Source organism: Habropoda laboriosa, unplaced genomic scaffold (genome assembly GCF_001263275.1).
Source record: "Habropoda laboriosa isolate 0110345459 unplaced genomic scaffold, ASM126327v1 scaffold244, whole genome shotgun sequence".
NCBI lineage: Eukaryota > Metazoa > Arthropoda > Insecta > Hymenoptera > Apidae > Habropoda > Habropoda laboriosa.
In genome coordinates, this window is record NW_017100399.1 from 1,373,659 (window position 1) to 1,385,125 (window position 11,467).

The 11,467-nt window shown below is 39.3% G+C and overlaps 1 protein-coding gene across 1 annotated transcript; it reads left to right on the plus strand.

Moving 5' to 3' along the window:
• Window positions 1-1,754: 1,754 nt before the first annotated feature.
• On the plus strand, window positions 1,755-8,396 carry LOC108575284 (E3 ubiquitin-protein ligase MARCH2-like). Its single transcript, XM_017938040.1, has 7 exons — window positions 1,755-1,797; window positions 1,899-2,060; window positions 2,794-2,968; window positions 4,410-4,584; window positions 5,183-5,373; window positions 5,883-5,982; window positions 8,307-8,396. Exons 1-7 carry the CDS (start codon window positions 1,755-1,757, stop codon window positions 8,394-8,396), a joined length of 936 nt encoding a protein of 311 aa, XP_017793529.1.
• Window positions 8,397-11,467: the final 3,071 nt, after the last annotated feature.

Sequence of the window (11,467 nt, forward strand, 5' to 3'; positions counted from 1 at the left end):
GCATACCATCAAAACTATACGTGACAAGGTTGCAACGTTTTTCCCCCCTACAATGTCCTCCGGAGTTGCCTGACAGGCTTATGTCCGAACACACCTTCCCGCGGACGTGTACGTGGCTTTCGTGCGGTCGTTATCCAGGAATCGTGGTGAATTGATACGCGTAACATCGATGCCACGCCACGGGAGATTGCGAGCTTCCGCGCGAAATTGCTCGGGAAGTTGCATGACGAGGTTAGGAACACCGCTGTCGTTCGTTGCACGCGTAAACGAGGCTTTACACGGGAATGCTTTTATACGCGGTAAATCGAGAGGCGATTTTGCCTCGTAACGAATGAATATCGTGTTATAGAGGCTAAAATTCCCCTCCCTCCGTGCAAACAGATACGTCGTAATTGTGCTTTCCAGGTTATATCGTGGAAAATTTATTGCCGGCGTAAAAGTGGCTTTAGGCTTGATGATGCCCAGCCGAGCGTAGACACGAACGGGTATATATACATATGTGTGTGTATGTTTTTCTTGATACTTCGATTGCAAAATTGCGGATTTGCGTGGAAACGGGTTTATATACGCTGGTAGCTCCGATGAGAACGTGTCATAAAGTTTTTGTACAGGTGTGCACGTGGCTTTAAGCGATGACAGTATCGTCAGTTATTGCGTCAATGTTGCTCTCCGCAAGATGTTGCAGGGCGAGCTAACAAGAAAGTGGACGGACGCGCAACCGTTGGTAGTCGTTCAACTCGTTTTGAAGTATGTATAGAACTTAATACGATAACAATCATATCTAAATTGCCGGGGAACTAAGACATACATTGTCGACGTGATTAAATCGGCTATGCAAATTTTTCTATTGAACTATTGAATCGTGGGACTTTTCCCCAGTTAGCATTTACATAGAAGGCTAAATGGACGGCGAAGATAGCCTGTATCGTATCGAACATTATCGTAAGATTTCATAATGTCGAGATTTTTACACTTTCGAAATACTTAACTCAAGTTCATGTACCATTAGTTTCTATTTCAAGCGTGAACGAGGCTGTATAAGCAGCGTTTAAATTCCGATCAACATCGAATGTAAGGCTACTATTGTCACAAAACTCTGTAATGTTGAAACACTTCGCCTCTCAACGACGTCGATCTCCATATAAATGCCCCATTACGCCTGGTACATTGTCGTTCTTCTTCTAAAGCGTAAACAGGCCTTTACATCAGAGAGAACAGATGCCCGCGGGTCTGTATCGTTAGAAAATTCACGCCTACGAGATTGCAATTTCCATAAAAATATCGAATTAACATTTTCCACACCGTTGCTTTTTTTTCAAACGTGAAAAAGGCTTTATCGTCGCACGTTTTATCATCGACGATCTCTACGTCCGTGAAAATCATTCTCCTCCGCGTTTCAAACTTCCACGATCCGTCAACTATTTTTTCCTTATTTTTTCCCAAGTGTGAATCAGGCTTAAGCCTCCGCTATCCCGTTCGACCGCGTTCAATTGTCAGTGCACGGCGCGCGGTGAAGTTCGTCGCCACGGTGAAAAGATGGATTCACTCGGGCCGTCGTCGCGGTAGGCACGAATCGAGATACCGATCCGGGAGTATCAGCCAACAGCAAGCAGCAAACGAATCTTGAAACCCGATGCAACGCAGTAGAAAATAACGCAGCGGGGCTACTCGCGATCGCGACAGACAACCCAAGCAGCGAAAAAAATTCACGGCTCTGTACGGCCTGCTGCCACGATGACGCCGCCGCCTTTTTGATGTCAAACGATCAGCCCGATGACGATCTCGCGAACGATACAGGTTAGCCAAGCGATCCGATCGCCGACGCCGATTTCACGGACGGTCGTCTCAATGAAACGCCGCTTCGGGGCCCCTCTCTCTCTCTCTCTTCTCGGTTTCAGATCCGCCCGCGGATAAGCACAGCCCGCTGGAAAATCTTACCGATAAACGACCGTGCGTCCACGCTGTGACGTCCGAACAGAAAGCTGCGGCGATCGGGAGGAGCACGAGGGACGAGGGGGGCAGAAGGAGGAGCTTGGTCGATTCGAAGGGCAACGATGACGGTAGGCTGATATAGTCGATGCTTTTTCTCTAGTGTTTCGCTGGAATGAGAGAAAAAAAAAAGAAGCGAAAAGAGATGATATCTGACGAAGAAAAGTAGATACAGAAAATTTCATTTTAATTTCAATGCTTCGTTTTTCATATTTTGCCGGATGAAAGTTAGGTTGGAAAATTTCTTCAGTACCAACAATGAGATTATTATTTACCGAAGAACGGTAAATTTTAAAAATTTCGTTTTAACTTGAAATTTGTATTTTTCACATTTTGCTTAGAGAAAGTTAGGTTAGAAAATTTCTCGAGCATCGAGAGTGAGATGATACCTACCGAAGAGCAGTGAATTCAAAATATTTCATTTTAATTTGAAAATTTTGTTTTTAATATTTTATTTAATAAGAGTTAGGTTATAAAATTTCAATAAAAAAAATAGTCTATTGAATGCTATTTTTGTTTGTCGTAAAGATAATTAAATGTATAAAAGGGTTTTGAGGTTATCTAAGATCTTCACTGCCCCTTTTAGTCCTATTTTACGACAAACAGAATACTTCAAGCATATTCTGCTCTTAACCCACAGAGAAAAATCTAGCTATTATTGTCCATCCAACCTAACCTAACCTCAAAATTACAGAACTTCTAATAATTCACACAAATAATATATTACGTATACAATTTATTATACAAAGATTTTATATTACTTCGAAATCGAGTTCACGTACGTTTAAACAATTTCTTTTACAGAGTCTCGTTTGTCAGGGGACATCTGTCGAATATGTCACATGGGCAGTTTTTCAACGATTGACGAGAATCGAGTCAGTTGTGGACGGCAGCAGCAGTCCATTCGAGGAGTCGACAGTCGGACGTCGACTATATCGTCGTCCTACGCATATCTCGGCCCTTTGATCTCGGCTTGCAAGTGAGCTTATCTATATCTATCGGGATTTATCCGTTTTGCTGATCAGATTGGCACATGCTGTCCAGCGGTAACCAGAATAATTCGAATCTGGGTTACATCTAGGTTAGGTTACTTGTCAGATTCAACTTGGAGAGGGCTTGACTCCTTTCCAACGATCGACACTCGTACTCCATCGTGGCTATTTAGTTAAATGTATTTTTGAATTGAAGGGGAGATATAAATTATAGATAATAGGTGGAAAATTGTTCTTGGAAATATTCGAATAAATTCTGTTCTATTTCTTTCCTTATATTTGTTTATATTTCCTTGTGTATTTTTCCAAAATCCATCACTTTTCTTATTTTAATATTTAATCGTGATTCAGTAATTTCTATCATTTTTAATTTGCCAAATTTTTCATAATTCCAAATTTCATTTCTAAAGAAATCGAAGTGAAGATATTTACTACTCAAAATTTATTAAGTAATTTTCACGATTTTTAATTTGTGAAATTTTTCATAATTCCAAATTTCATTTTTTCAAAAGATGGAAGTAAAAACATTTACAATTCAAAAATTACTAATTATAGTAGTGCACACATAAGCGTCCGCGGTCGGGACCGAATGCGGACGCTTAAGTGCGGAGGTGACTTCTGCGAATTTAACTGAAGAAAAGAGAGGAGATGTGTGGGATATCGATATATCAAGTGTCAGTTGTTGACATTCAGGAGTCGAACTCCACTTCGAAGTCCCATTTCCAAGAATTGGTGGGGATAGCGACAGACGCTTAAGTGTGCAATGTGGACGCGTAACTGCGAAAATGCGGACGCTTAAGTGTGCAATGTGGACGCTTAAGTGTGCAATGCGGACGCTTAAGTATATAAATGTGGACGCATATGTGTGCAATGCGGACGCTTAACCGTGCAAATGTGGACGCTTAAGTGTGCAATACGGACGCTTAAGTGTGCAAAAATGCGGACGCTCGGGTGTGCAAAAATGTGGACGCTTAAGTGTGCAAAAATGTGGACGCTTAAGTGTGCAAAAATGTGGACGCTTAAGTGTGCAAAAATGTGGACGCTTAAGTGTGCAGTACGGACGCTTAAGTGTGCAATGTGGACGCTTAAGCGTGCAAATGCGGACGCTTAAGTGTGCAAAAATGCGAACGCTTATGTGTGCACTACTGTAATTTTCAACAACTCCAAAGTACATTTATCAAAATATCGAAGTAAAAATATCACAGTTATCGATCTTAGAATGGATCACGTCTCACGTCAAACGTAAAACGTATAACAGTATACTCGCTAAGTGCAACAACATTAATAATCCGATTAGCCAATTCCCCTTTTTCCTTCTAAGCAATATTGACACATAGACGTTTTAATGTACGTGAATTATTCAAATCGAGAAACGTCATTCTTGATCCTTCATCTTAATCCATCTACTATTCTGAATAAATGTGACAGGTGTCGCGGGACAGTAGCGCTAGTGCACGCTGAGTGTCTCGAAAGATGGCTGACAGAATCGGGTCACTCGAGGTGCGAGCTTTGCGGCTACAAATACGCCACTAAAAGAGTACCGCGTCACAGCATCTTGCGTAGCATCGCAATATGGTTCAATACCGTGATAGTGACCCGTCAAGTAAGACCACGATCGTTTACTGTCAGTTTAAATGAAATATACACATACACATTTCATCCTTCCATTTAAACTTTAACAACATGCTTTTCCATCGTGCAATGTTTAGAGATGCTAAAATCTTATGCAAGAAAAAGTAACACTTCTGACAGTTTTATCGACGAGTTGTTTATTCTTCATTGGCATTGGATATCGATGGTATTTATTCCTTTTTTTTTTGTTCAAAAAATAAGGAGGTAAATTGTTCATTATCCATTAACATTAGATATCAATAGAATTTATTTTCTTTTTTTTTTAATTAAGGTTTAAATTTTATATTTTAATTTCTCAAGATTATGATGAATTTCTATTAAAAAATTGGGTACTTTTCACATGCATTAGTTATCAATAGAATTTATTTTTTTATTTAAAAAAAATAAAAATCCAATTTTTATATTACAATTTCTCAAGATAATGAACTTTCATTAAAGAATTGTGTATTTTTCATTAGCATCAGATATCGAAGGAATTTATTTTTTTATTTAAAAAAAAAACAAAATAAAGATTCAAATTTGACATTATAATTTCCCAAGATGGTGAAGAATACGTACTACAATTACAGATGCTTCTAGACATACTGTATCTGGTAGTAACCACACCTTTAGCGTTATTCTCCTGCTACATTTGCATTTTGGCGCTGAGAATGTTACTGAAAAACGGTCTGCAAGAGATGCCCTGGATGATCGTCGCGATGCTACCCACCTGTTCCCTAACTCTGGTAGCCTATTGGGGCTGGATGATAACTTTAGTCAGGTATGTACCAATTACTACTTGTCCATTTTCTCCGTTCACGTTCGTGTATAGAGCGGTGTTACTCTAGCAGAAAGATCAAAAGTCACAAAAGCAAGAGAGGTTTGCACACATAATTTAACGTAATTAATTTCACCGCGATACAGAGAACTCTATCGGACAATTTACAACTACACGGTGAAATTCTACTCTATTTTCACCTAACCACTTATTACCACCAATTAGTTTATTACCACTCATTCATTACTGAACACTACTATCACTTAATACACGGCCATTTGCTACTCTCCAATAACCACCGACCGATTAAAAAATATCCACCGCCAATTCAACGATAATTTATCGCGTCGAGAGTTTCACCTCTTCAACTATGTAATACCGTACGTTAAAATATCTGGTTCTCTTATCTCCCTCTCTGTGCTCACCCGGTCTCGTTCTACAAATCTATTCCCGGTTAATAATTTGTCCATACAACTTAATAACCTCGTTAAGCGATCGTGTAAATTACCCAGACTCCACGGACGTAGATGGCGCCGCTACTGGCGGAGCAATTTCGTCATACGCCTGATCCCGGATCGTTCGATCGTTGCTGAAACAAATTTCAGACAAGAGGCACGCTTCGACGATCAACGAAACGACACAGACGGATGAAACGAGGGAAAAATTTTTCAAAGTAAATAACGATTCGAATCGATTCTCTCCGCGAAGAAGCAAGATTTAATTGTTGCTAATTTCATTCGATTAAAAAGCGCCCTCTAATCGAAGCTGATTGCTGGTCATCGAGGACAATTAATCGCGTTACAGAGCACCGAGTTTTCGAGACGCTTCCGGTTGTCTGTTTACACGATAAAATTGATAAGTTGAAAGATATATTTAATCTGCGATATTTTTTCCATCGGCGTCCGCCATGATTGCTGTGCTGGTATTGCTCGCATTGCTGATTTATCTGGTGCTAACGATTAACGGTAATATTATTAGGATTTTTGCGAAATTTCAAATTGTTGCATTTCTGTTAATAAATAATTGAATTCGACGATACTAGAGTTGGTGGTTTTAATTGTATTGTAGTTGAAATAATTTTCAGCGAAATGTAATAATCTGTATGAATGATTAAAAAGGATGAAAAATGATGAGATATATATTTGAATACTTGTTCGAATGAGATAAAAAAGAAATGCAGAACGGAAGAGAGTAATAAGGACAAAAGAAATACGAGACAACCGGGTAAACCAGCTCTCAGAAGTTGTACGCGGTAAAAGATCCCGTTGCTTTTCACTTTCGATAGATCGAAAGTTATTGCGAGAATAACGCCACGCAGTTTATCGGTCAAGTTTGCGTCAGAAAAATGTCAAATCACCGAATGTAAAAAATGGTAAACTTTTGAATTTTCAAATTTTTTAAAATAAATGCCGTTTAAATTTGTCAAATTTCACAGTTAAAAATTTTCCAATGTATCTTCGAAATATTAAAAATTTTTTTTTTTTAACTACTTCACTATAACAAAATTTAAGGTTTCAACAAAGTTCTTGAAACACACTCAGTTTCTTCTCACAAAACTGAACGAGGCCTTTTCAATCTCCATTCGGCAGAATGAACTAATAGCAACCATTTTGGTAACGTAGACACGTGTAGGGTAAATTATCTACAGTAAAGAGAGGATTGTAGAGGTTATTAAACCGCAACCAGCTCCGAGTTCCTCTCGTTGCTCCATTTGCACCACCTACTGCCGCATCTTCTACGTCTTGAACTTCGTTTATTTTTCGGAACCGACATTCTCCGCTGCTCTTTTCCCACCACACTCCACCTCTTCTCATCACCGCCAGAGGAAGAAACTCAATTTTCTGCCTGTTTCACGTGAAATTAGCAGCGATAGCGGCGGCAGCGTTTTAATAAGGATTCACATAATTGCACGCTTCTCCCTCGCAGGATAGCCAACCCGACTCCTCTTTCTATTTACCCGGCGGCCGTTTATCTCGCGAGATAACGTCGATCAACCGTGAAGTCATTCCCACCGGGTGGAAGAATTTTTCGAAGGATTACATGCTTCAAGATGGAAATATTATCGCGAATTAAGCAAATCGTAAGATTCTGTGAAATCGTTGGCTATTATGAGAAAACGGTGCTCGATATGAACCGTGCAATGTTGAAGAAGGTAAAGTTCGTGGTTACGTGGCGTTGTGAAAGATAAAATTCGAGGTTATGTACCGTGTTGAAAAAGGTAAAGTGTGAGGTTATGTATTGCGTTGAAAAATATAAAATTTGAGGTTATGTAGCAAGTTGAAAAAGATAGAATTTGAGGTTATGTGGTGTATTGAAAAAAGATAAAGTATGAGGTTATGTACCGTGTTGAAAAAACTAAAGTTTGAGGTTACATAACATGTTGAAAAAGGTAAAGTTTGAGGTTATGTATAGTGCTTCATAGAACAGTTACGAATACACTGAATGAAATCGTGCGGCTCTTAATATGCGCATCGTGAACTGTGCAATATAATTTACGAGACGGTATAAACGTCAAATTTTATGATTACAAAGTGCTAAACTTCGTTAAACTTTTAGGATGTTAATAGGCAATCACTGTATCGCTAATAAATTATTTTGCAACCGTATATTAAAGTTCTTTCAAAACGGACGTCCAACTTTCTCACGGGTACCGCGTAAGAAGGCAGAAACTAATTACTGTGGATCGCACGAAAGAGATAGTACAGTGTTATATTTCACGGAAGCAGAAATTAGAGTCTCCCTGAACGACTAAAGTATCCTTATCGAGACAAACATTCGCCGCGTGTAAGTTTCTTCGCAAAAGCTCTACTATTGAGAATAAAAAATTCATCCACCCTCTTTTCAACCAAGTCGCATTTAATTCAACGCACACCAGATATATATCTATAATTGCCGCCATTTGAAACCTTTAACGAAGATCAGATACAACCATCGAGGATACACGCGATTCACAATTTCATGCTCCACTTGCACTTAACGTTTACACAAATATACACATGCAAACCAAGTTCGCGAAACATTCGTAATTTCACCCGAACAGGCAAGCACACTTGCACAGAACGCACGGCGTCTCTCCACAACGCATAACCTGAGTTCGGATGTTTCCGCGAGGTTCGAGGACTGTTTGCATAATGCGGTGATTTGCATCCAGGAAACGTAGTTGCACCAGATAACCTTATCGTTATCGTTACTACCAACCATTTCCAGTTGCTTTCCACCGTTTTTTCCGATGACACTTAGATAGATACACGTAATCCAACGATTAGTTCGAGCGAACGACACATCGGCGCTTCCTGCTTCGATTTGGCGCCCCCTAGAATCCACGCGGCAGGCAGCCATGATTCCGTCTGGTGGAAAAAAATGGAACTAACGTGATTGGTGGACTTCTATTCATATGGTAATTAGCGAAATGGCAATTTATGGATCGTTTCTGGAACGTTCTGTGTGCTCTGGTTTCGAGCTCGATTTATCATTTTTTTTTTTTTTTCTCTTTTTTCGTTTAATTCCCATTGGTTTGCTTGTTACGTTTTCTGGGACGAGATACGAAGGTACGATAAGACAGTTTGTAGGAAGTAAGTACATGGTTGGCGGAATGTGTGCAAATGTGGGAGTAGGACAGGAAACTGTACAGACATGTCGACGGTGTTTCTACCTGAGAAAGATTTTCGCAACGTTCGAATTCTAATAGCTCAGTTGCAGTACTGAGTTACAATGTTGACAGTACTCGATTGATACGTGTGCTTCATTTTTTAATGTGTCTACATGTAAATCGTGTCGATATCGCGGTATCATTTACTTGTACAAGTTTCAATTATGTTGTCGCGTCGATGATTCATTTTATCGTAATTATTTTCTGATTCGTACTCGTTCATTTTCCTACTTAGGAGTAATCGTTACCTTTCGATTTCACTACACGGCACGCACGCGTATCTTGAAAATTCTATGCTCTATTAGAATTATCTCGTCTAACATAACCTAGAAAATAAACGAACATAACCTGCAAATTATCTCTGCAAGCTAATTCGACGTTCATTTCTTTCCTTGCTATAATTTTTTAAATCACGTTGAATGAAATAAATCAAAGGAACTACCAACAGTTTGCTCGAAGCGTACAATTTGCCAACCTTTGAAGCGTAAAAATCGAAAAATGGCATTCATCATGGGGGGAATACCTGAACAAGCATCTCGTGAAGAAAAGAAAACAGAGGCAGCCAGAGGAATAACAGGAAAAAAGGAAGAGGAGAGAAGTTAAATGAACGATCAACGCCAGTACAAATTGATATTGCTCGAGGGCCCGTCAAAAAAGCGGTCATAAAGTGCTGGCAACATGGCGGAATGAAGAAGCAACATGGTGGAGAAGAAGATGAGGAGGGAAAAAAAAGTAAGGTAGAGGAAACGTAACAACGCGATGGCAGCTTGACAATCGAGGGTACAGATGAAAATAGAAGGTCTCTCCTCTGACTGAGAGACCGCACTTCTCTCGATCCTTTCCACGTGGATTCGACGCGAGGAAGAAATGAATCTTTTACGCGCCATCACCGCGGATGCATCCGGTTCTTCCAGATTCTCCAGCGGCACGTGACGGTTTCTAGCCTCCTAGACGACGGAGAAAAAACGTCGGGAAAAACGACACAGACCGACTAAGCGAACCCTCCATCAGGGTAAATTCGAAAGGGTAAAAAGAGGACGACACTCGAAGGGGAGACGAATTATTGGCTCGTGACGCATCGAACGTCTGTTCTCTTCTGCCTTTTCGAAGGGGCAGAGGAAAGGCTTGTGCACGAAATCGGTGGCGCTTTTTGTGGTTAATTTGATTGAAAGGCGTTTTCGAATTTTCGAATTTTCGAAATATTGAATTTTCAATTTTCTAAATTGGCAAATTTTCGAACCTTTTGAATTTCTAAGTTTACGATCTTCAATATTCCCAATGTTTCAAATTCATTAAAATCCCAATTTTCAAAATTTTTAATTTCCAATTTGCAAATTTTTAAATTTCACAAATTTCGAAATTTTTAAGTTTACAATTTGCAATATCTTCCAAGCTTCACACTTTCAAATTTTCCAGTTCCCAAATTTCCAAAATGTCAGATTTCAAAATCCCCGGCCTTCAAACTCCTAATTTAAAAAATTATCAAATCCCAAAATTTCCGAATTCTCAAAATTCTCGCCTAATTCGCAATGCACTGTGGCCAACGCTGTATCTACATACTATTTAAATATTTCACAATTTCCAAATGAGCAAAATTGCCCAATGGAAGACCACAAAATGTAGACGAACAGAAGTTGTAAGTAAAGGATGAGATCTCTGAGATTTCGATCTAACATTACGACGCATCTCTTTCGCGGATTAGCCACGAATCGGGGGCAGGAACGCGTGAAATTTCTGCATAAATAATCTGGCTTTCTAATCCCGCGGCTTTCGCCCCGTCGGACTCGTATTTTTTAACCCTCGTTAGGAGTCTTGTCGAATGAGATAAGGTGGCTGGTGGTCGATGATAATCGATCTATTCAGGCAACTTTTATTCGGGCAAGCGGAACGATATAGCTCGAATGATATATGGAAATCGCTGGAAGTCACTAATTCACGTTATTATATCAGTGGACACGAACCACGTTTAGTATTTAAACAAGATACAATTCCGAGGGAAAAAATGCATTAATAACATTCATTCCTGATAATAAATAATAACTCGTTACTGAACTTTTTCCTCGAGTAGAACAGCTTATCCTGCCAACGTTTGATAAATCTGTATCCCAGAGCCAGACTAACCCAACTCCATCTTTTTTTAATTCAGTTATATACATCATTATACTTCTTTTTCTTTGCTCACTATTATTTTTTAGCAAATGAATATTTCGAATATTAATATTCCAACTCTGAATCTGAATGCCTTCATAAACGTTAAGATAAAAAGTATAAAAAAGGGACAACTGAAAAATATTGAATTTATACAGACGCATAAAGAAGTACGTTAAAACACAGTACAAGTGAATAACATACAATAAAAAAAAAAAAATACCGTCCAATAAAATACCTGGGCCCATACTTTCTTCGGTGCTGCATCTGTAATTCATATTCTGATTCATGCTTACATTC

Coding starts and splice junctions, on each gene's coding strand:
- LOC108575284 (XM_017938040.1), top strand. CDS start 1,755: ATGTCAAACGATCAGCCCGATGACGATCTCGCGAACGATACAG. Junction 1,798..1,898: donor CGATCTCGCGAACGATACAG/GTTAGCCAAGCG, acceptor TCTCGGTTTCAG/ATCCGCCCGCGGATAAGCAC. Junction 2,969..4,409: donor CCTTTGATCTCGGCTTGCAA/GTGAGCTTATCT, acceptor TAAATGTGACAG/GTGTCGCGGGACAGTAGCGC.